Source organism: Sardina pilchardus, chromosome 10, assembly GCF_963854185.1.
Source record: "Sardina pilchardus chromosome 10, fSarPil1.1, whole genome shotgun sequence".
NCBI lineage: Eukaryota > Metazoa > Chordata > Actinopteri > Clupeiformes > Clupeidae > Sardina > Sardina pilchardus.
The window spans coordinates 28,292,209-28,314,708 of record NC_085003.1 but is presented as its reverse complement, the minus strand read 5'-3'; the positions used below and the strand labels follow the sequence as shown (position 1 = coordinate 28,314,708).

The window sequence follows — 22,500 nt, the reverse complement described above, 5'->3', positions numbered from 1 at the left end:
TCACGACAACAGAACAAAGAGCGGCCCTTCTGTCAGCTACAGTGCGTTCCCTCACAAGACCCTGGCCGAGAGGCCTTTATCCATTTCCTCTGATCTCTACGCACAGTTTCTATACTGTGCAATGCTATCCAGATGAGGGGTGGGGGGATTTGAGGGGCGGGGGTTGATTCCAAATGCTGGTTGATTGCCATCTGTATAATGTGATGTGAAACTCTTATCGGGTGTCAGGGAGCCAGGGTGGAGTCCCAGGATGTTTGAGATTTAAAGCGCCATACCTCATCTCCTGCGGAACAAAAGTCAACGTAAACTGAGCCAGACAAATCTATACATGGCACTGGCTTCAAAAGGGGGGAAAAAAAACTCTTCCATTAGAATTACTCTCCGTCGTACGTATTGGAGACTGTTGATATGTGCCGTTTCGGCGTCCTGTGTCCTATGTAGTGTTGTTTTTGGCGGCCTGTTTTGGTTTTAGTTTTAGTCTAGTCTTTGTGTCAAGCTGTCATTTTAGTTTTTATCAGTTTTAGTCACGTTCATACTCTTTTAGTCTAGTCAAGTTTTAGTCGACTAAAAGTATGAGCATTTTAGTCTTATTTTCGTCTAGTTTTAGTTGACGAAAACTAATGACTTTTAGTCTTGTTTTAGTCAATGAAAATTGGATTTTAGCATCTTTTTATTAATTCAATTCTATTTTAAGGGGTTGTTCCTCCATAGACTGGGTAAGACTGTTTTTAGTGGCAGGCACTATAGCACCAGCGAACTCTGAAACTATAGGACTGGATGAAATGTGCAGATAACGGTCTCCACATAAGGGATAATCAACGACGCACCGTGCGTTTATAGGAAAATAATGCACGTTCGAAGTGGTAATAAGGACCCGACGCCGCAGGCGGAGGGGACTTTACACTTCGATAAGTGCATTATTTTCCTATAAACGCACGGCGCGGAGTTGATTATCCCGCTTATACCACTGCTACTATAGCCTGATTACCATCGACTTTCAAAGGCTCTGCGAGACTTTAGTCTGACCAACAGCCTGTGCTAACACGGTTTCTTGCCAGCGCTGTTTGACCCGCCTCCTTTAAGTGCCTCGGTTTGCTACTGGTAGATGTCAGAAAGCGGATTGCCGAGTTTAAACCAATAACAACACTCTTTCCGCTGCCTTGAACACGCCTCTACCCAGAGCCGTTGGAGCTGCTCAAAGTTGATTGGTTCTCGACCAAAGGGGGCAGTTCCGCAGATTTCGGGAACTCAGAAATCCTTCTCAATGAGCAGTTGACCAGACCAGCAGCAAAAGCCTGAAGGCGTTGCGTCACTGGGAGGGCGTGCCAGGCTACTGCTACTATCACTTTCGTTTATATTGCCGCTGTCTTAGATACAACGTTGTTGTTTTTACCGTTACATTGACATTGGCGAATTAATATTCAAGTGTAATGAGCCCAAAAGTAGGGAACTACTTCATAGCCGTGCGGTATATAGAAAAATAATGCACGTTCCAAACAGCGCGTCACAATAGGTAAATTTGACCAAGCAGTGGTATAATGATAAATATCACACTGGCTAACCTGGAAATGAGGTCCTATGTCCAAAATTCTGAACTACCCCTTTAATAGGAAATGACACATTTTGGTTAATTTTCATGGATTAAAAAATTACAAATATTACAGGTTACATAGGCACTGAACATTGACAGTGGAATCAGGTATGTTACACAGAGTTTGGTCTCCCCCTGTCACCATGAAAGGACTATTTGGAATATTCTGTAGACCTGCTGTTCCTTTTCTGAGAACAATTTAACTTAAGATCAAGTTGTCCTTAGGTTATTGAATGCTGTAAATGTGGATGCTATTTCACCATTAACTAGGTAGCCTAAGCGTGGTTACACAGTTGTCATCTTAATGCAGTGTTTTGTAGCCTATAAAACGCATTTCACGTTCATCACTCAGTTTTGGTAGGCTACAGGCCTATGCCTTGAGTGGTCGCTGCCCCTTTAAATGCGTGGGACTTTAAATTACGTTTTAACTCCATGCTGATTTTGTTGATGAACAGCACCGTCTTTGATTCAGTTTTTCTACCGTTTAAGTAAACGACACACGCGCACTTGTGTGGTTGGTAAGGAATTGTTTTCAATAGTTTTCTTTCCCACACAACATTAGATAGCCTACTAAGCCAAGGTTCCATTAAAAATGTGTCTATGATTAGAACTTCGTTGCTGATCGGTGGAATAATGTTATTGTAGGCTATATGACAGCGCCAGCATCAGCTGGACAGAAGCTTAGGCTACACACTAATCAAATCTGCAGTTACCTGTTAACATTTTCATCTGAATTAGATCTACATGCGGAGGTGAGATGAGTAGCCTAGTGCAAAGTTGAACTGAGAGGGTGCCAATCTAACGGACTGAACGTAGCCTATATTTCTTAGCTTCTATTAGCGATAACGATAGGCTATACATCTACCGCTCCTTTGCTACATGATCAAATATGATCAGATGAGTGACAGAAGCACCGGATATGACCAACAGGCCCACGAGAAACGCTGGTCCTCTGGTATGATAATCAGACCATGCAACCTGATGCGCCCCTGAAGTGAGATGCAGGAAACAGAAATAGGCTACTGCAAAATAATAACACGACTAAACGACACAAAATAATGTAACATTCCTGTCCTTCTGGTCTTCGAAAATGAAGAGAGATGTTAGCATGGTTTTTATTTTGTAAACCACATTTAGTCTCGTTTTTATTCGTCAACGATATTGCCTTATACATTTAATTATAGTCATCGTCACATGGCCAGCATTTACGTTGCGTCTCGTCTCGTTATAGTCACGTGAAAAAAGTTCGTTGACGACGATATTTAGTCATAATTTTCGTTGACGAAAGCAACACTAGTCCTATGAAGTTAATTGGATTAGCGTAAACCCCCTCGGATTTGAAAACAACCCCTTAACCCCACACCAGAATGTGGCGAGCCAGCCAGTGAGCTCCGACTCCGTCCCGAGTCACATGTCAGTGGCCGATAACGAACCAGGGGGAAGTGATCAGACGAGTGACAGCGGGTTATTCAGAACCTTGTCTGCCTAATCACCCCAAAAGCCTTTCCTTCAAGGAGAGGGAACAAGTCGGTCTCTGTCTCACAAGATGGATACATTTCCCTCCCTCTGGTGCAGTCCCGTCGGTCTCCTTTCTTGCAGTCCTATCAGGCCCAGACAGAGGAAATGTTAGGCTATCGCTGAGACAGGGAGATAGCCCTCCACCCCCCCCCCCACGCTCCCTTTCTTTGACTTGTTTCTCTCTCGGGGCAGCTGATCACACAACGGCGTGGCAACAAGGCCCAGGGGTTCAGCAGGAAGTTAGTCCTCCAGGGAAGAGTACTGCAGTAGCGGCCTTTAAGAACAAGACTTCAGAAGTAAAACAAGACTTGGGATTTTATTTCAAATAGCAGCGGGATGCTAATTGTGACAAAATGCATTGCGTTGTCACCCAAGGTCAGAGTGGAGAGAGAACCAATACCTTTTAATTTAAGTAAATGTACATTGTAATGAAGCTTTAAGAAGAAGTTATTTTATATGCCTATGAAGGGAAGGTGCCCAGTGAAATGCTCTTGAAGGCTGCTCTGTTGGCGATATTTTTGTTAGTAATTTGAGATTTGTTAGTAATTTTGGTTTTGACGGAAAATAGGCTTTGTTGTTGATTAGTGATTGTGTGAAATCCCCTACTTTTAACACTAGGACTTTAACATCACTCCTGTATACTGTACGATTGTCTATTATGAATTCTACACTGCATAGCAATAATTAACTTTGTCCATCCAGTCACATAAACGCAAGTTATACTACATGTTTCAAGTCAATGAAAAGGATAATTGGCTTTTAGCCTATTATGATGACAGCTATGCTTCAAACATGGCCAGTGTATTTGTGTCATTGAGTTTTGACAAGCAGATTCTTCGAAAATGCATTGGTCTGTTTACATCAGGTTTGAATAAGCCCTCCTGTTAAAAGTGGCGCAATAAAAACTTGAAATGTCAAACTTGTCCAAGTACCCTACAATGAACAACCGCACAGAACAGTTACTCAGGAACAGTAACAGGAGTAGTTGTAATTTGTTACTCTGCATCTGGGGCTGAATGCCAACAGCTAAATGAAAGAGCCGTTTAGCTTGGCATACTGCCCACCCTGGGCTCTGTCTATAGAGGGGCTCTTAGCCTGCATAAATAGCATGAAGTATACAGTAACTCATAACTGCGCTTTGAACCTAAAACTTTTGCTATCTACTTAGTTTTAAGAACATCACTTTCCACCTAAGTGGCCAATCATGATAAGGATTCACAGGGTCATAAAACATTGCTGGCAAAAGGGAAAAAAAGAGAGATATTTTAAGGTCAATCATAAGGTTGTGTAACATTTCTTTTTTAGAATAAACACATAATGAATTTTATCTTTTGTTTATTGCTCAATGGTGTAGTGCGTGAAATACTTTTATGCGAACAATACACAGTTATTGCAACGATATTTGTAAACATCCTGCATAAACATAAGAATTACATTGTGACAGAAAGGGTTTGTTTTTCAGATAGCTGGCCAATGCTGTCTCAATGGCACATTTTTGCATTCTGCAGCTTGCGGAACTTATTGCAAAACTGTCACACAAAGTGGCAGAGTGAACCTTTAATCCAAGCAAGCTGTAATAACCACTCAGATGTCCTTTAATGACAAACACACATCAAATGGCACACACACATTTGTTTTGCTTGGACTCCCCCGCAGAGCCAGACACACCAATATCTATTCATTGGAGAAACCAACGATTTGATTTCACAATATTACAGTAAAAGCACATGGCTCTCCAATGATCCTTCTGATCACTGGCACTGTCAAAAGTGGTACTCACTACTGATTTGAAAGTCTAAAAACATACTTGCAGTGTTTTCCCTTCACTCTTAATCTTTGGCCTTGGGCTGTGAATTTCTTTATTCGCGGGAGGCAAGATATCCAAACATACTCCCTTCTTCTGCGAGCTGCTGTTTTCGTCCAGTTCTCACCACCTCTCTGCTTGGGCATGCGGTTACTGCTCGGCACCCCGCTGACTGGCTTCCTTTGTTTACATGTAATGAAGCTTTATGGTGAGATTGGCACCACCATTACCACAGCCTATTAGCACCGGAGATCCATCCAAAGCCAGAGCCAGAGCCAGAGGGGCAGCTTCCACACACCCATAAGCCCTCCAAGAGAGCGAGGTAGGGGGCCAGGTTGTGACCGAGAGCAGGCACCCTTTCTGTTTGCTTGGATGAGCTCTTCTGTCTTACATTAACCGATGGGCGTTGCAACACAGACCACCCAGCCTCATTCTACCCCAGTTAACCTAGTTTCTTATACGCAGAGTTTAAAAACAACAACAGACACACTCACACACACATACTGTACACACATACACACACACACAAATGTACTTGGACACATGCACTGCCACACAAACACACAAGGACACATACAAACACACCTGGACACCTGGACAAATACGCCAATACATACAATCTCAAACAAGCAAATGTGGAGACTTCTGAAAGCAGACTGGTTATTTGTTCACCAGACAATTAAAAGATGGGAAAGGGATGGGGTTGACTTCCATGGAACAGAAGAGGTGGGGTTGAGAACATCTTCTGACCCTCTCAGAAGAAAACCACTAAGCATCTGAACCAACAGGAGAGCCCAACAGGAGGATGTGGGTACAAGGAGGGAGGGATTATGTCGACAACTTCCATGGAACAGAGGGGGTGGGGTTGAGTACATGTTCTGACCTCTCAGAAGAAAACCATTAATCTGAACCAACAGGGGGGCCCAACAGGAGGAGGTGAGGACAAGGAGGGAGGGGCAGGCATGTCCGTGATGTCTAACCCTCCCTTCGGACAGCTGCCAATGTTTTTTCCGGAGATTTCCATCCTTAGTCTCTGCTTTAAATCTCATGTTGATTTTGGGCGGCTGTAACGATACCCGATCCTTTTTTCTCGCCGGGAAGACGTTTTTGAAGTGATCAGCGTTTGTTTGATGTAATGTGTTCGTAGACACACACGCAGATGACACCATATCCGATCACCGCCTTAGATCTCGACAGAGTCAACATGCCAGGATAGCACTACTGCGGAGTCAATACACGGACGAGGGAACAGTAACAACATGTTCTCATGGCCACACACACTGAGCACTCTATCCTCCAAGCACCAGCACTTACTGCGCACAACTGCCCTTCTCCCTGGAAACTCTGTGTCTGATTCCCTGGAAATGTTTTCGGGAAAGTTTATCAGACGGACACGTGTCCAGATGTGTTTTGTGGCGAGAACGGCAAAATAGTTCCATGGATAAAAAAAAAATGCAACCCCCTACAACCACTTGACTTTCCATATCTGTGCGGCTTCGAGTGTGATAGGGAGGGGGGCATGGGGGGGAGGGGGGGGAGCACGAAGGTGGATGAAAGGGTTAACAGCGAGGGTCTCCTCTCGTGACTCTGCTTTCATTCAAGAGCAGTGACGTCAGGTCAGGGGCACGAGCCGCAGCTCACTGCAGCAGGGAGAGCCTGACGAGACTGAGCTGAAACCTGAAGCCTAACAGAGAGAGAGAGAGAGAGAGAGAGAGAGAGAGAGACAGGGAGAGGGAGAGAGAGGGTGAGGTAGGGTAGGAGAGGGAGGGAGGGAGGAAGAGAGAATGGAAATAAAGGGAAGGAGGGAGTAAGAAAGTGAAAGAAACAAAGGAGGGAGAGAAACACTCAGACACAAAGGGGCAAAGTAGAGGGGTATAGAGTGAGAGAACGAGAGAGAGAGAGAGAGAGAGAGAGAGAGAGAGAGAGAGAGAGAGGGAGAGAGAGAGAGGGGGAGAGACTCGGCGAGGGTGATGTCAAACCAGCTGAGCTCAGAAAGTAAACAGAGCTCCGAGCGGCAGCATGCGTCCAGTGCCTCAGCAGCAGTGGCGGCCGGGACAGCCCCTCGGGGGGACCCCAACACTCGCGCACGCACGCCGGGGCCCCTGCGGCCGGCTCCACAACGCCGTCTTCATCACCGCCGTCCTCATCCTCTGCCTGCTCGTCTCCCAGGGGAGCGCCTGGCCACTCGGTAAGTGACCCAACGATCAACTTTATCTCCCTTTCTTTGTCTCCCACTCTGTCATTCTCTCTGTTTCTCCAGGAGTCTCTCTCTCTCTCTCTCTCTCTCAAATTCAGAAGGTGCTTTATTGGCATGACAAAAGCAGTATTTGTATTGCCAAAGCAATCATAAAGGAAAATGTATAGAACAAGCTATACTCTCTCTCTCTCTCTCTCTCTCTCTCTCTCTCTCTCTCTCTCTACATCTCTTTCTGGTTTCTCCTTTGTTCTCAAAAGTTCAGCATCAGCACTCTGATTTTCCTTCTTTTCTTATCTGATGAGCAAAGTGAGAGAACATTTCACTTTTTTAACCCATTGCTGTTTTAAAGCCCACTGTGGGATGGGGTGTGTGTGTGTGTGTGTGTGTGTGTGTGTGTGTGTGTGTGTGTGTGTGTGTGTGTGTGTGTGTGTGTGTGAGTGTGTGTGTGTGTGTGTGTGTGTGTGTGTGTGTGTGTGTGTGTGTGTGTGTGTGTGTGTGTGTGTGTGTGTGTGTGTGTGTGTGTGTGTGTGTGTGTGTGTGTGTGTGTGTGTGTGTGTGTGTGTGTGGACTATATCTATAGAGTGGAGTATGTGTTTACATGGTTCAGTATGTTCACCACAGGACATGTGAGGAGGAGCCTCTGCTTTGGCAGCTGAACTGTCCTCTCATTCGTTTACCAGTAGGGACTCCACGCGAGCTGTTTTTGAGATGGAACTCGAGCATGCAGCACTTTCTGAATGTTTGGTGTTCCTCAAGAACCACATCGTTTATTGTGATCGCTACGGTTACGTTAGGGTGTTGCTATGCAAACAGACTGGAGATATTTGCTTCCGGAACAAACAAGCCTAGAACTAAGGAATCAGAGGATCATTCATCTAACTCTGACATAACATTCAGCTAACTCTGACATAACATATACTGTGACTGCGTCTGTATCAGTTGCGAGTAAACAGATCACAATCCATAAATAGACACGATAGTAAACAAAATCTCTGTGAGGTTCTTAATTGACTCCATCAGGGCCAGCGATCAGTGCTCTGGATTACACTTGCTGAATGCCTACAGGCAGTTATGAGTGTGTGAGGGGAGTGTGAGTGTGTTGGTGGGAGGGGGGGGGGGTAGAAACAATTACACACACTCTCATTATCTCCCTTGTTCGGCTGGCTACTGGGGTGCTGCCTGAGAGACTGAGAGTCTGGAGGAGAAACAGATCGAGAGAAGACAATTGCTATGTCTGCTCTGCTTTGTGTGTGTGTATGGGTGTGTGTATGTGTGTGTGTGTGCGTGTGTATATGAGTGTGTGTGTGTGTGTGTGTGTGTGTGTGTGTGTGTGTCTGTGTGTGCGTGCGTGTGAATATGTGAGTGAGTGTGTGTGTGTGTGTGTGTGTGTATGTGTGTGTGTGTGTGTGTGTGTGTGTGTCTGTACAAACTGAGGGGGAGGCTGTTTTCCAGTCCGGACAAAGGAATGAAAATAAAGATGGATTCTTGACTGTTGTGTAATCCTCCAGCAGCTCAGCTGAGCTGAGATCAGTGTTCTGGCCGGCCGCCTGGCCCGTTTGAAATCATTGCACTGACCTCAGCGCAGCGGTTTTGGAGAGCGACGCAACGGAACCAGCTCGGGTCGGAGAGAGAGCCATCAGAGTTTCCCCCCTTTTTTGTCTTTCCTGGCCGACACGCTGCTCTGATGCCGAACAGGCGCTCCTGACACATACCGCCCCCCCCCACACACACACACACACACACACACCCAGCCCCCCCCTGCGCGCTGACCCATCGTCCATCAGTCCCCAGCGTACCATTCCCACAACTCCCAGAATCCTCTGCTGTCAAGCCCAACATGAGCCTCCCTGATAGCTTATTTGGTTTAGATCCTCGTGGGCCAATCCACACGCAAGGAGCCGGCCGAGCGGCAGGAAACAACAGGGCCGGGGTCAGACAGGGTGAGGACGCGAGAGGCTGTTTTGCCTCAGAGTGAAAAATCGACCAGCATTTGCTAAAGTCATATTAGTTCATGTGAAAGGTATTTGAGCAAGTAGCTTTCTGGTGCACACCCCTGGCAGAGGACAGTACGGTGGTGGCTACAGTGATTGTCTCTTCTTTGACCTACATTCCCCCACTTCGCTGTAGAGGATCAGATGAAACAAAAGAGACGGCAGCAGATCTCTAAATTTAACCAGTGGCCTGTCGTTATAGTGTCTCATTTTTTGGAGTGTCGAGGGGGGCTGCCCCAGGGAGGCTATGTTTGACTTGTATGTGTGTGTGTGTGTGCGTGTGTGTGTGTGTGTGTGTGTGTGTGTGTGTGTGTGTGTGTGTGTGTGTGTGTGTGTGTGTGTGTGTGTAGGTGTGTGTGTGTGTGTGTGTGTGTGTGTGTGTTTGTGTGTGTGTGTGTGTCGTGAGGGCCTGTCGAAAGTGCCATACCCGCACACAAACCCAGAGGAGTTTCCTGTTCCATGACCGCTAAATCGCTTGGGCCCCAAAAATATCAGACAGCTGCGACCGATGGCAGGCAAGGCAGACAGGCAGAACCGAAAAGGCCTCGACCCAAACAGCCGGCCAGCCAACCGCGCAGAATATATCTAGGGTAATTTAGCTGGCGCTAACGTGACCACTCATGAGTATGTGATGTATGAGATGAATGCCCGGAGGGGGCATGAGATGGTGGGGTGGGGTGGGGGTGGGGTGTAAGTGGAGTTAGCGGAGGGCTAAAGGGACTACAGGCCCTGCAATGACATCACACGCACATTAGCGCACATACCTCTCTCCAGATGGAGATGTGGTGAGAGAGAGGACTTTATGGTCTGTGACAAAGCAACCACTTGTGCGGATGCCATTTCATTTCCCGATGCCGAGACTCCACGGATCGATGTTTTCATGCTCGTCTGCTCCGACGTCTGCCTCAGTGGCGAAAGTAATCGCCCTCAGCTGCTGTTCCATCAGGGCTTCTTTGTAAGAGGCAAAGAGGCGAGGAGACAAGGGGGGGGGGCAGGGTGTGGAGGGGGGGGGGGGTGAAGGTACAGTCATGCGAGAACAGCACTGAGTCATTGTGAATAGCCTGACAATGGGGTACTGACAGTAAGATAAGCAGCTGTGTGTCTGACGCTCGGTTTTTCGGGTTGCGGAGCCAAGGCCTGCGCAGATGTAGAGCTTGGCGCGGCGAGTCGTTGCTCAGCAGCATTCTCTCGCCGACAGGACGTACAGTACAGCAGGCGCTAAAGCGTGACCTTCACGGTCCACACCGGACGCATCGGTGCACTCTTTGAACTGATGCCAGAGGCAGAGATCGCAGGCTGGCACTGCGCCCACAAGGCACTGCGGAGTGCTTCACTCTCTCTGCCCCTCCTGGATGTTCCCTCTCACAGGGGGTTGCTGGGAACTTGGTGGGCTGAAGATGGGGTTGTGGGGATCAGTGATGTGAAGGGTGAATGGGACGAGGGGGATGTGAGGGTGAGGGTTGGGTTGGGTGGGGTGTCGGCACCTGTGAACTTTGACCTTCACAGCTTTGACAGGGGTCACAGAGTTGCAGTCAGGCGTGGAGGTGGGGAGTGAGCCTGTTCCCCTGCTATGATTTCAGATCCTCTGAAGCACCCTGTTTTTGTTTGTTTTCACTTTTTTCCCTGTTCTTTTGTAATGTTTTTGTTTGTTTGCACTTTTTCCCCCCTACTCTGTTGTAATGTTTTTGTTTACTTTCACTTTTTTCCCCGTATTCTTTTTTTTAAAAAATGTTTTTGTTTATTGTGTTTGTATCTTTGGGTTGCAAACCAGGACAATGAGCTGTATAAATAAGAAGCTTATTTAATTTACTTCACCCCCTCAACGCTTCAGCCTGCTCTGCACACATGCACAGCACGCGTGAGCTATCCACCTCTTTCCTTAACCCGGAAATATGTATCGTTGCGATGGTTACGATACTGTTTTCAACTTCCGTTCATTCTGTTAACATGTGCGTTCTCCATAGCTAACTAGATTATGCCTCAACTTAGATTTCTTTCGAAATGTTGACAATTCTGCCCTCAGCATGTATATACTACATCATATATAACCGATATAAAATAGAAAAGTTTACTTTTATATGTGTTATGATATGTTAAGCACCGTAAACCGTCACGTTAAAACAGATACAATGCAGCTTCGCCGGAAATAGAAAACCGTCTCGGTGTCATGGCGACCCCCATTGTTGGCTGCGGAATATCGTGGATAGGCATGAGGGTATGTGGGCATTTTGGAGGGCATCGGTATGGCACCCCTGGGGGGGGGTGTGTGGGCGGAGGTGCAGAGATTGTCTTTGATGAAGATTAGTGATAATTCCTTAGCCTCCAGCAGCACCCTGGCATTCATGTCCGAGCACTGCACACAGTGCACAACATCTGGAATGGAAAAAGCAGATGCCAATTGCATAAGCTCAGCAAAGCCGTAGAGGCCTCAGACAGCTCTCTACCGAGGGATCAGAGCGGACACTTCAAAAAAAGAGGAGAGAAAAAAAGAGTTGTTTTTGTGTGCGTGTGTGTGTGTGTGTGTGTGTGTGTGTGTGTGTCTGCTGTCCCTTAGCAGCCCTGGCATGGGTCCCGACGTCCCATAACGCAAGTTCTTCTGCTGGAGAACACAGAACCGTAAACCTTGCAAAACACACCCACCCTCTCCCCTCTTCCTCCCCCTCCTCCTCCTCCTCCTCCTCCTCTGCCACCATTGAGTAACATAGCCTTCACAATACCCATTAGATCTAAACAATGAATCCTGCGGTTTGGCTCAGAGGTAGTTATGTGAATATTAAGACTGCTCCTGTGAGGGATGAGTCTCTCCTCTTGTTTGTGCACGCAAAGCAGACAAGGATGAATTAATGGAGAGAGAAAGAGAGAGAGGGAGAGAGAGAGAGAGAGAGAGAGAGAGAGAGGGAGAAGGAGAGAGAGAGGGAGAAGGAGAGAGAGAGAGGGAGAAGGAGGGAGGAGAGGATCGTCGAACAAAGTGCAAACATGAATCAAGAAGTAACTGGCCCCAAACAAAGCGATCAAAACAAATAGGCAGCTGTTGTGAAGGCATGCGGACATTGTTGTGCATAAATAAGGGTTAGCGTAGGTCAGAGAATGTGGGTTTATGAAAGTATTCAAGAGCCCTTGGGGAGACGCGGAGGGAAAAAAAGATTAAATGTAAGCGTTTTTCCTCTAACACTAACCCCACATTACAGAACGTGTGAGAACGGCCTCCATGACAAAAAATGCAAAACTGAGAGCTATACATTCATACACACACACACACACACACACACACACACACATTTTAACAACTTCTCTGCTGGTTTCAGTCTATAAAGTCAAGAGTGATGTTTCAAGGAGGTGTGTAGCTTTCAGGTGTTGAGCGGATGCCTGAGTGCTGTGTGTGTGTGTGTGTGTGTGTGTGTGTGTGTGTGCACGTGTGTGAGTGTGTCAAGAGGCCCAGACAGAGACTGAGCTTTTGATGGCATGTGCAGAGTGAGTGATGGGCAAAAGTCTTCCCCAGAGCCTCCTGTAAACATTCAGAGTGGAGAACTCTCAGAGCAGATAACACACACATTCCTCTGTAAGAATTACACACACACACACACACACACACACACACACACACAAACTTGCACACACACAGAACAGACACAGACACAGACGCACACACACACACACACACACACACGCATACACAAACACACACACACACGCACATACCACCCTCACATGTGCACACCCACCAACTTTCTCACACATACACATAACACACACACCTACACAGCACAGATAATAACACATGCACACGTACAGTATATGCAAATTTCCCTCCTCCCTCCACACACACACAAACAGATGCACACATAAACACATGTTTAATGCCCCCCTCCCCTAAACACACACACACACACACACACACACACACACCCTCATACCCACATAACACACTTATAGTCAGACCCGGCTGCAGAGAGCAGTGATAAAGGGGGCATTTGAGATTTTCAGGGGGGCACTCTTAATCGTAAAAGGCTACAGTTAGGATTAGGCCAAGTAAAACTGAGGGGGCACCTTTTTTGTTTGAGGGTGCACCGCCCCCTTTTGCCCCCCCCTGGAGCCGGGTCTGCTTATAGTACACATATTAATAATACACTTATGCACACACACCTGCACAGCACAGATAATAACACACCCATGCACACTTATATGCAAATTCCCCCCTCCCACAAACAGACGCACACATTAATGCCCCCCTTCCCTAAACACACACACGCACACACACGCACACACTTGCACACACACACAGACACACACAAAGACACACACACACACACACACACACACACAAAGACACACACACACACACGTAAAAAAGCGCGACGCAGAATGGCGGATTCGATAACAAAGCATTGGAGAGAAGCTGCTGATCTGGCCTTGGCTGAGCTCACTCTCCCATCATATATCAGAGCTCAGGACGAAGGCTCATAAAGAGGTCACACGAGCCTTTCGGAGAGAGACTCATAAAAACTTCACCCACTGGCAGGAATTGGCTCGTGGTTGACTTTACCTCTCACTGAAACAGATAGTGACTCATTTCAAGTTGACAAAGGGGGCTTGACGTATTTGTCTAAAACCTATAAACCTTGTGAACTGTCCATGACCTACTGACAGAGTACTTAGTCACTGCTTACAGTATTTGCGACCTTTGATACTTACAATAACCTCATTAAATGCCAAACCAAGCAAACCCAATTAATTAAACAAAAGAAAAGTATCTAACTAGGACCAAGGAGCGAGACTGGAGCACTCGAGACTTTCCAACGCTTTATTGGTGCAAAGCGACTAACGTTTCGACACCCCATGCGTCTTCTTCAGAGTCAGGAAAAGAAAAGTGTCATCGTCTAAAGATGGATGTCGCATTTATCTGAACCATGAAGCCATTCTGGACGGCGATGTGCGATGCTGGAGATCAGGATGAAGTCATCCACTGAACTGCAGGGTGAACTCAGTCTCATTACCCAGGAGGGCTCCTAGTCCTGTGGCCTACACCCAGGGACGCCAACCCCGGACAACAAACGTGCACTTTTCTCCACAGGAACACCAAAACTTCCTCAAGCCAGCGGTTTGCTAAAATGCCCTCTTTACCCCTAAACAAACACTAACTATTTTGATGTAAATGTGAGCCTCTTTGAGATACTACTTTGTGGCTCCCGGAGTTTGTTTTGGAAACTGACTTCAAAAAAAAAAAGAGAAAAAAAAACAAAAGTTCCAGAAAGGAACAGCTGAAGTCTCCCACATCATCAGCACAGCAGGAAAGGCAAGATGAACATGACTAATGGGGTTTGCAGCATGAGGCAATGCATATGGCACGTCCTGTAAGTTATGTATTGATGACGGACAATGGATGTGTGAAGTTTCGGGAACTGAGAAGTTTCACAGCACAGCTGGTTGGAAACGGTGGAGCGATTGGAACCCCAGTGTCAACAGCTGAGTACGGTACTGTATCCTGACAACGCGGTTGATGGCAGGGACTCAAAACGACGAGGTTTCCAAAACAGGGTGGCTGGTGCTGGACTAAGACTGAACTTAAACTTTGAAACGCTTAGCCAACAAAACTCTTAGCGGCCCCAAAACAAACCCCCTCTTGGTGGAGCTCATCTCTGCGAGTGTTTTAGCAGAAACTCTATGTGGGACTCCTCCACGGAGACCAGTAAAAGCCTTTTAGACTTGACGCGCATCTGCATCTGACAGAGCTCGGGTCAAAGCTACGATACGATAGCTCATTTTTCGCAGACTCTCGTCCAAAGCAAATAAGACACAATTGTAAATTATGAAGTATGTTGACAAAGCAATTTAAGCAATTCCAGGCTTGCACACAGCACTAAGCTGTCCTCGTGTTGCAGTTGGCCCAAGCTTATGTAACTGCCAGCGCACAGAGCTGTTGTTTCTTCTTCTAAAGCAGTTTCACCTGCTAAGCCTCAGTCTCCTGGAAACGTTGTCCAAACCTTAAGGGCCCTAAGGAGAACAGCAGGCTATGGTGTGGAGTGCAGAGAAATCTGTCATCCCATTATGGGTCGGCGTAGGGGCCAAGTGAAATCTTGGAGCCCCGGAGTGGGCATATCTCCCGGCATTCCAGCACATCTGCGCAAGCGTTCATCCGGCGAAATCACGCGCTCGAAGGTTCCGAGGTTCATATTCACCTTTAGGTCCCCAAACGCCTGTCCAAAAGTGCTGCTCTCAGCACCAAGGCCTCAGGGCCCCGGCTTCTGGCTTCAAACCGAACTCCAATCACTCTCTACTCAGATGAAATAAACGTCCAGAGGTACGAGGCAAACCAGGCTCTATGGCTCTCAAACCAGCCACACCCTTTCTCAGCTCTCAGTTCTCTTCAGCCAACCACCCAACCCACCCTACTCTGTTCTCCAAACTGCACTTAGCCTCCACACACACACACACACACACACACACACACACACACACACACACACACAGCTCCACTGCATATGTCTAACCAATCACACTGGGCACTCAAAGCACTCCCTACCAGCAACTCTTTCCATGGAGCATCACATCACCGTGCAACAACAACAACCCACAGACCTCCATCCAAGACCACAGCTACACCCTCTCTGTCCAGATCCCAGATCCACAGATCGCCAGCCCAAGCCCCACTCCCCCACCCAGCAGTGTGTGGCACCAAGGGGAGAACAAGAGCTGTTTGTTTGTGTTTGTTCCACTGTACCGCCCGCCATTTCTCTCAGCTGCCCTGACACGGGCTCGGGTTCCTCTGCAGTAGAACGCAGAACCCCAAATGTCACAGCCCATCAGACAACATTCTCCTCGACCACTGTGGGTTGCATAGCCTGCTCAATGCCATTACATCTCAACCATGAATCTTGCGGTTTGACTCTGGGTGAAGTTACATAAATATGGGAGTTATGTCTTTGAGGGGAGGAATCTTCTGAATAAGTTCACAATAAGCACTGAAACCACACCCTATCTTCTCCACAGAACACCACCACACCACACCACACCACACCACCACACACAGACGTCCACTTCCACACCAACGACACCCAGTCTGTCCAGAACTTGCAACAGCTCATTTCATCCACCCAGCTACAAAGCCTCAGATGGGTGCATGAAACAGAGGGTCAAGCCACATAGTTTTATGCATGTGGTTTTGGTCAGTGAAGAAATGGGCTTTTTGCCGCACTCATTGGTTTCTGCTTATTCTCTTGTGCGCAAGAGGGAGAAAGGGAGAGAATGTGTGTGAGAAAGAGAGAGAGAGAGAAAGAGAGAGAAACGATTTTCGTTTTAATTGGAAAGGCGCGATGGGCGGGACAGGGCGAAAGGAACGATTAGCCAGAGACGTACAGTACATTCCGTCTCCGTCGCGGCAGAGAATGGATACTCGCTCCTCATTCTGATCGCGATCGATTCCACAGCCGACGACGACGACGTTCCAGCAGAGGAGTCACCCGCCGACTCAAATCACGGGGCCCTCTCGCTTCTCGACAAGTCTCCTTTCTGTCTTGTTCTGACTGTCCCGCTGTCTCCCTCAGCAATCCACTATTTAACATGTCTGCAAGATTAATTATCTGCCTGAGTTTCCTCCGCTCCAGCTCTCTTAGGTAACCAGAGATGAGTACAATAAATATACTTCATCTGAAGAGCCACTCGGGAGCAGAAAGCATCAGTCACAGTAGGGGACTCGGGGGACACTGAAAAAGGCTTGTTAACTTTAAAAACATTTGGCACCAAACGTTTATTTCTCATAAATTGTTGCATTTCATTTTGGTTTGAGTAAATGTTCGAAGTCTAGAGTGGTGTGGTTTAAGAAATTTGGTTTAACGAGTCCTGCCTGACTGGTTCAGTAGGAAACAATCTGCTTTGCATTGAGTTGGGTCTAGTTAGAGGTGTTTGTTTAACAGGATTTAGACCAGACTAGTTCTGTGTCAGCAGTTCTCTGGCGAGAAGGTCAGACCGGAGGATGTTTACAGCAGGAGCTGGCAGCACACAGCCTGTCTGGAGCCCGTCACTCCGCACTGCCAAGAGCTGAGCTACTGTGCATCAAAGAGCAGACGAGAATGACACACACACACACAGAGACGCACACACGCACACACACAGACAAAAACACGCACACACACAGACACACGTACACATGCATGCACACACAAACACACGCGCATGCACACACACACACACAGGCACACAAGCATGTACCCACGCTTACACACACACCAACACACACACACACACACACACGTTGGAAATCTGAGTAACACTAGGTTACGTGAGGACAGACTAGCGTTGGGAGGCAAGTCTTCTCTTGCTAAAGGAGACAGGTGCTGTTTGACAGATCCTAAAACACATGCAGTCATCCTCACTCGCACGACTTGCACATTCCTCCAATGCACCTGACGGTGCTTCTGATGTTTAGTCTGTAGGAGATGCAGTCTGTGATTCTGCTGCAAAGCTGTTTACATTTCAGCTCGGCAGCCATATCATTCTACGCCCATCCTGTCTATGGTGTTGAAGCAGCAGCATGTTTGACTGGAAGTACTGTAGGTATGGCTCAATCTGAGCAATCTGAGCTATTTGTTGGCTGATTAAAAACAAATCAGATGTATGGCAAACATAACCTAACGGCATCTATTCGTCAGAGAATAGCTACATTGTAATACTCGCACGCTAACGTGATGCAAAACTTTATTTTTCTGCAAGCCACATAGATTACGCACATTGAGGAGGCCTCTCTAATTATTTTCAATTGTCAAAATGGTGGGGACAAAATTAGTCATGGCAAAAAAAACGGTAAAGTACTTATCCCGACCTAAACTGACGCCTATGACGGGGAATATATTTCATTCCATTGTGTAGTTGTCCGCTGGGGTAATTTATTGGTGTGTGGGTGTCAGTGGACAGCCATAGTTGTGCGCTCATGAATAGCTTTGCAGGACCTGGTGTGAGTTCGGCACGGTGTGGCCAAGGAAACCATCTGAAAACAAACTCTGGACAAACTCTCTGTGGTGGAGTGTGACGTTGATGGCTTTGTTTTCAAAAAGTTATTTTTCTAATGTTCCATCCTAAATCAAAATGGCTGTTTTGTTTGTGTCTGCGCAGGCATTTTGAACATTCCTCTAACAAGGTGCTGGAATAGTTTGGAATGAATGAAATAATGTCATCCTTACCACCCACCTTTAAGACACATTCCTGTGGTTTTAACAAGGATTGAAACATCTTGTGTTGTGAACAGAACAGCAAGCTGGAATTGTTTGTTTTTTTGCCAGCATCCAGTTTGGTTTGCCAGTGGATACATACCATAATCTCCTCTCCTGACTTGTCTAAACACTTAATGGATTAGATAATGGCTGAATCCCAAAGTGAGCCCTGAAGACTAAGGACTAAAGACTCACAGACTTAACTGATCTCAGGTGCTACAAGTGAGTGAGTGTGTGAGGCCACACAGGCTCAGATAGGTATTTGGGGTTGGGACCGCACTTCGCAAGATCACATATCTTGCCCATGTTTGATAACAAAGACGTTGCTGATATTTGCACCATGCAAGTGTGTCATGCTGTTGCGTACCTTTGTAATTTCCAGATTTTCCTAAGTCCTATGTAATTTCTAGATTTTCCTATGTCTCCGCGGTAAACGTCACAACACTTTGAACTGTGGGTAATTCCCTTAGGTGTAGTCTGCACCTATGCAGACTAACACAAAGGGTTCGGTAAGTGAATACTCAGACCCTGGCTCACCTCACGCTTGTTGAAATTCGACATTGGGACAGCCCTAAGCCCCTAAGTCTGTGAGTCCGGACTTTGGGATTGGGCCAATAATGTCATTTGGATTGGTTTTTTTGCTTGATCTCAGTGATGCATCTCTCTCTCTCTCTCTCTCTCCCTCTCTCTCTCTCTGTGTGTGCGTGCGTGTGTGTGTGTGTGTGACTCAGACTACAGGTGGCTGTACCCACAGTGTCCGGGGCCGGAGTGGAGTGCCATGTGTCGCGGCTGCTGTGAGTACGAGCTGATCCGCTGCAAGTGCCCCCTGCAGGGGACACCGGTGGGCTACGCCGTGCCCTGCTGCCGCAACGCCCTCAACCAGTGTGACCCCTGCATTATACACCCAGGTAAACACACACACACACACGCACGCACACACACACGCATGCACGCACACGCACGCACACACACAATTAATCTCTCACACGCAGACACAAATGTATACACATATACAGACAGATACAGACACAAACACACACATGCACTCACACACACACACACACACACACACACACACACACACACACACGCACACACGCACGCACGCACACACACACACACACGCACACACACACACACACACACATACATACATTTCTACAGGCCGATTTTAACCTTATCAGTTGTTTTTTGGCTGCCCTAATAGCAATGCTCTTGTTGTGCTCTTGTTTGTTTGTTTGTGGGACAAAGGAATCTTGATAAGTCCTCAATTGTACATAGTTTGTGAGTCGTTTAAAGCAGTAATTGCAGTTCTCTTCCTGCGTGTTGTGTTTCTTTATGAGACAATGAAAAGAAAGATACTCACAGCACGTACACTGTTTCTGTTGTGTTTCTTTATTAGAACAGGAGTGAGAAAACACAGCTGGAAACATGTAGCCCATCTTGTCAAAGTTTACACGAGATCTGGCTTACGAGATCTACCTTCCTCTCCTTCCTAAAAACACCTGGACACAGAACACGATTTCACAACCCAAAAACGAAAAGACATGACACGCACATGCACACTCTCACACACATACACATACCATACCCACCTATGTGTACACACATACACACACACACACACACACACACACACACACACACACACACACACAGACACAATCTTACCGTGTTTTTGGCACAGCAAAAAAACAGATGTTCATAATCAAATGCATACCTGAAGAAGTGTCTTCGCAGCGAGTACTCTACAAATCTCCCCCTCGTAAATCCGCAGGTTCTCATGCACTGTGTATCTCTCTGTCTGACTCCACACCCTTGGCCCAAACCCTGAGACGTTGACATTTAGGCTGCACCGAGGGACCACCGTGAATACTGTAGGTCCGGCCCGCTATGCTATGCTATGCCACCAATGATTTGGACAACATGCCTGTCTCAGAGTCAGCATAGCATACATGATTTAGCTCTGTTTCCTGAAGGCTCCTCTGATGACTTTAGCAGTTCACATGCACAGGATGAATTCAAGTTCTGCAGGAGCTGCTGTGAGCAGGGCAATTCTGCTGGACCTCAGACTTCATATATCATTCTCCCAGTTTAGGTTTATCTCTCTCTCTCTCTCTCTCTCTCTCTGGCTTGCTCTCTTATTCTTTCTATGTCTCCCTTCCTCTCTCTCTCTCTCTTTCTCTGTCTTACTCTCTTCTTATTCTTTCTCTATCTCTCTTTCTCACTCTCTTTATCTCTCTATCTATCTATCTATCTATCTATCTATCCATCTATTTATCTAGCTATCTATCTAGCTATCTAGCTATCTATTTACCTACCTGCCTTGCTCTCTAATTATCTCTCCCTCTCTGTCCCTTTGCTGGGCTAACCCCTCTGTAGGCTGCAGCATTTTCGAGAACTGTAAGAAGTGCCACAACGGAACGTGGGGACCCAGAGACGACTTCTTCATCCGGGGGAAGTACTGTTCCGAGTGCCGGCCTGGGTGGTCGGGTGGAGACTGCCTGAGTGAGTTCTGGGCTTTTCCCTTTAGGAGCCATGGTGATTCCACCATTACGTAAATAACAGTGACGAATGCACAGCGCAACGTTTCGAGCAACGTTGCTAGGCAATTGTCACTGACCAATGCTTTTTGGACACGTTTATCAGCACATTTTAATGTAGAGGTCTTAAATCATCAGTTGGTGACCTGCCATGATCATCAAACATCAGAACAGAACATGAGGAGCCTGTGATGTTATTGTCGGGTAACTTAGCTTGCGAAGTTGCCTCATGCATCATCACCTTTATACTGCAGTGAGGCTGGCATGCAGGCTGAACTTTTATTGCTCACAAATGGCGCAGATGGGGCCTGTGTCATGTCAGTTTTAATAGCACAAAAAAGTGCATCGAGTAGTATATCTTCATATCCTAACTATGCCCCACATCCATAAGTGGTGATAAATCAAACCTGAACAGCCACAGGGGAATCTATTCTGTGTGATGCATAGATAACCTGTAACAACGATGCCAATCAAGACAAAAAGATAGACTAGGTGTACAAAATGACTGCATTAAAGGCCAAGGAGGCTCAGACGATCACAATCTAATCCCCTAACCTACAAGAACACGCTCCAAGCATGCCTGCCTGTACGAGTGTACTAGTTCACAGCTGGAGGCTGACAATGCCAGTCAACAAGTGTAATGTCTAGCTTATTGTTCGATCATAAGCAAATCTTGAGATCTGTTGTAACAGCTCATTGCTCACTATATGCAAATTCAGACATTCTAGGACATCGGCCGATGATGTAGGCATCGCCTTTAGGCGCTTAAGCTACTTCTGATGTTTTGATGTAAACATTTGATCTCTGCTTTGAGTGTGCCGTGGAGTGAATGCGTGTGTTGTGTGTGTCACTGTGTCTCTGCTGTTAGAGTGCGGGGGTTTGCTGAAGAAGCGGCAAGGCCACATCGTGCTGGAGGCCTACCCCAACAACGCCCGCTGCGAGTGGACTGTGCAGGTCGACCGGCCTTTCGCCATCGAGTTCAGGTGGGCACCGAGGCGTCATCTCACGCCACACCACACCACACCACACATCGCTTGCCACGGACCCAAGCACTCAGTACTTGGGCACCTCTGCCCCGTGAGACCCAGTGCCCAAATGTTTACGGACTAGTGTTATTGTGTCCGTGTAGCTTGTGTTCCCATGCTGCCTTGCGCGTGATTTGATTCCGCCCTCATTTTTGCCTCAGATAGGGGACCAATCACAGAACGGGGGGAAAGCTAGATGATGTTGAGCTATGCACAGACGCATTTGATAGACATCCGTGGCACCCAATAAACAGATCTTGGCATTTGTTCAAACACGAGAAAATGAACGTTTGGTTCCCAGACCACGTCTCATTGAGAAATGGTGGCGCTAGCGTGGCCAGTGTCTGTGATCACAAAATTATAATTTGTGTTTAGAAGATGATTTGTAATGTCCTTACAGTATATGTTTTGAAGTCGTCTGACAACAGATAAAGCCTCTTTTGAAGTTATAACTGGTACTGAGTGGTGTCATTGTTCAGTTGATGATGACTAGTATCAATCGGGTCTGCTACAGATATTGAAGAACACTGCTCACTGTCAAAGGGACTGTTGTGATACTCCCTCTGCGGTTTGAAAGAGCACTCATGCAGAAAAACGATTTGCACCTGGTTAGCCCACTTTGGGCAGC

At 47.0% G+C, this 22,500-nt stretch overlaps 1 protein-coding gene across 2 annotated transcripts in view; it reads left to right on the top strand.

Annotated features, from left to right (window-relative positions):
• Nucleotides 1-22,500, top strand: part of pamr1b (peptidase domain containing associated with muscle regeneration 1b) — a 49,906-nt gene that overhangs the window by 9,311 nt on the left and 18,095 nt on the right. Inside the window, exons 1-4 of one of the 2 annotated variants that reach the window (XM_062547464.1) lie at nucleotides 6,712-7,101; nucleotides 19,036-19,212; nucleotides 20,687-20,812; nucleotides 21,716-21,830. In XM_062547464.1, the coding sequence (XP_062403448.1) occupies nucleotides 6,933-7,101; nucleotides 19,036-19,212; nucleotides 20,687-20,812; nucleotides 21,716-21,830 (587 nt within the window). In that variant the 5' untranslated portion in view covers nucleotides 6,712-6,932. Of the gene's footprint in view, nucleotides 1-6,711; nucleotides 7,102-19,035; nucleotides 19,213-20,686; nucleotides 20,813-21,715; nucleotides 21,831-22,500 lie in introns of those variants that run through there. The other variant, XM_062547465.1, reaches the window with a different exon arrangement.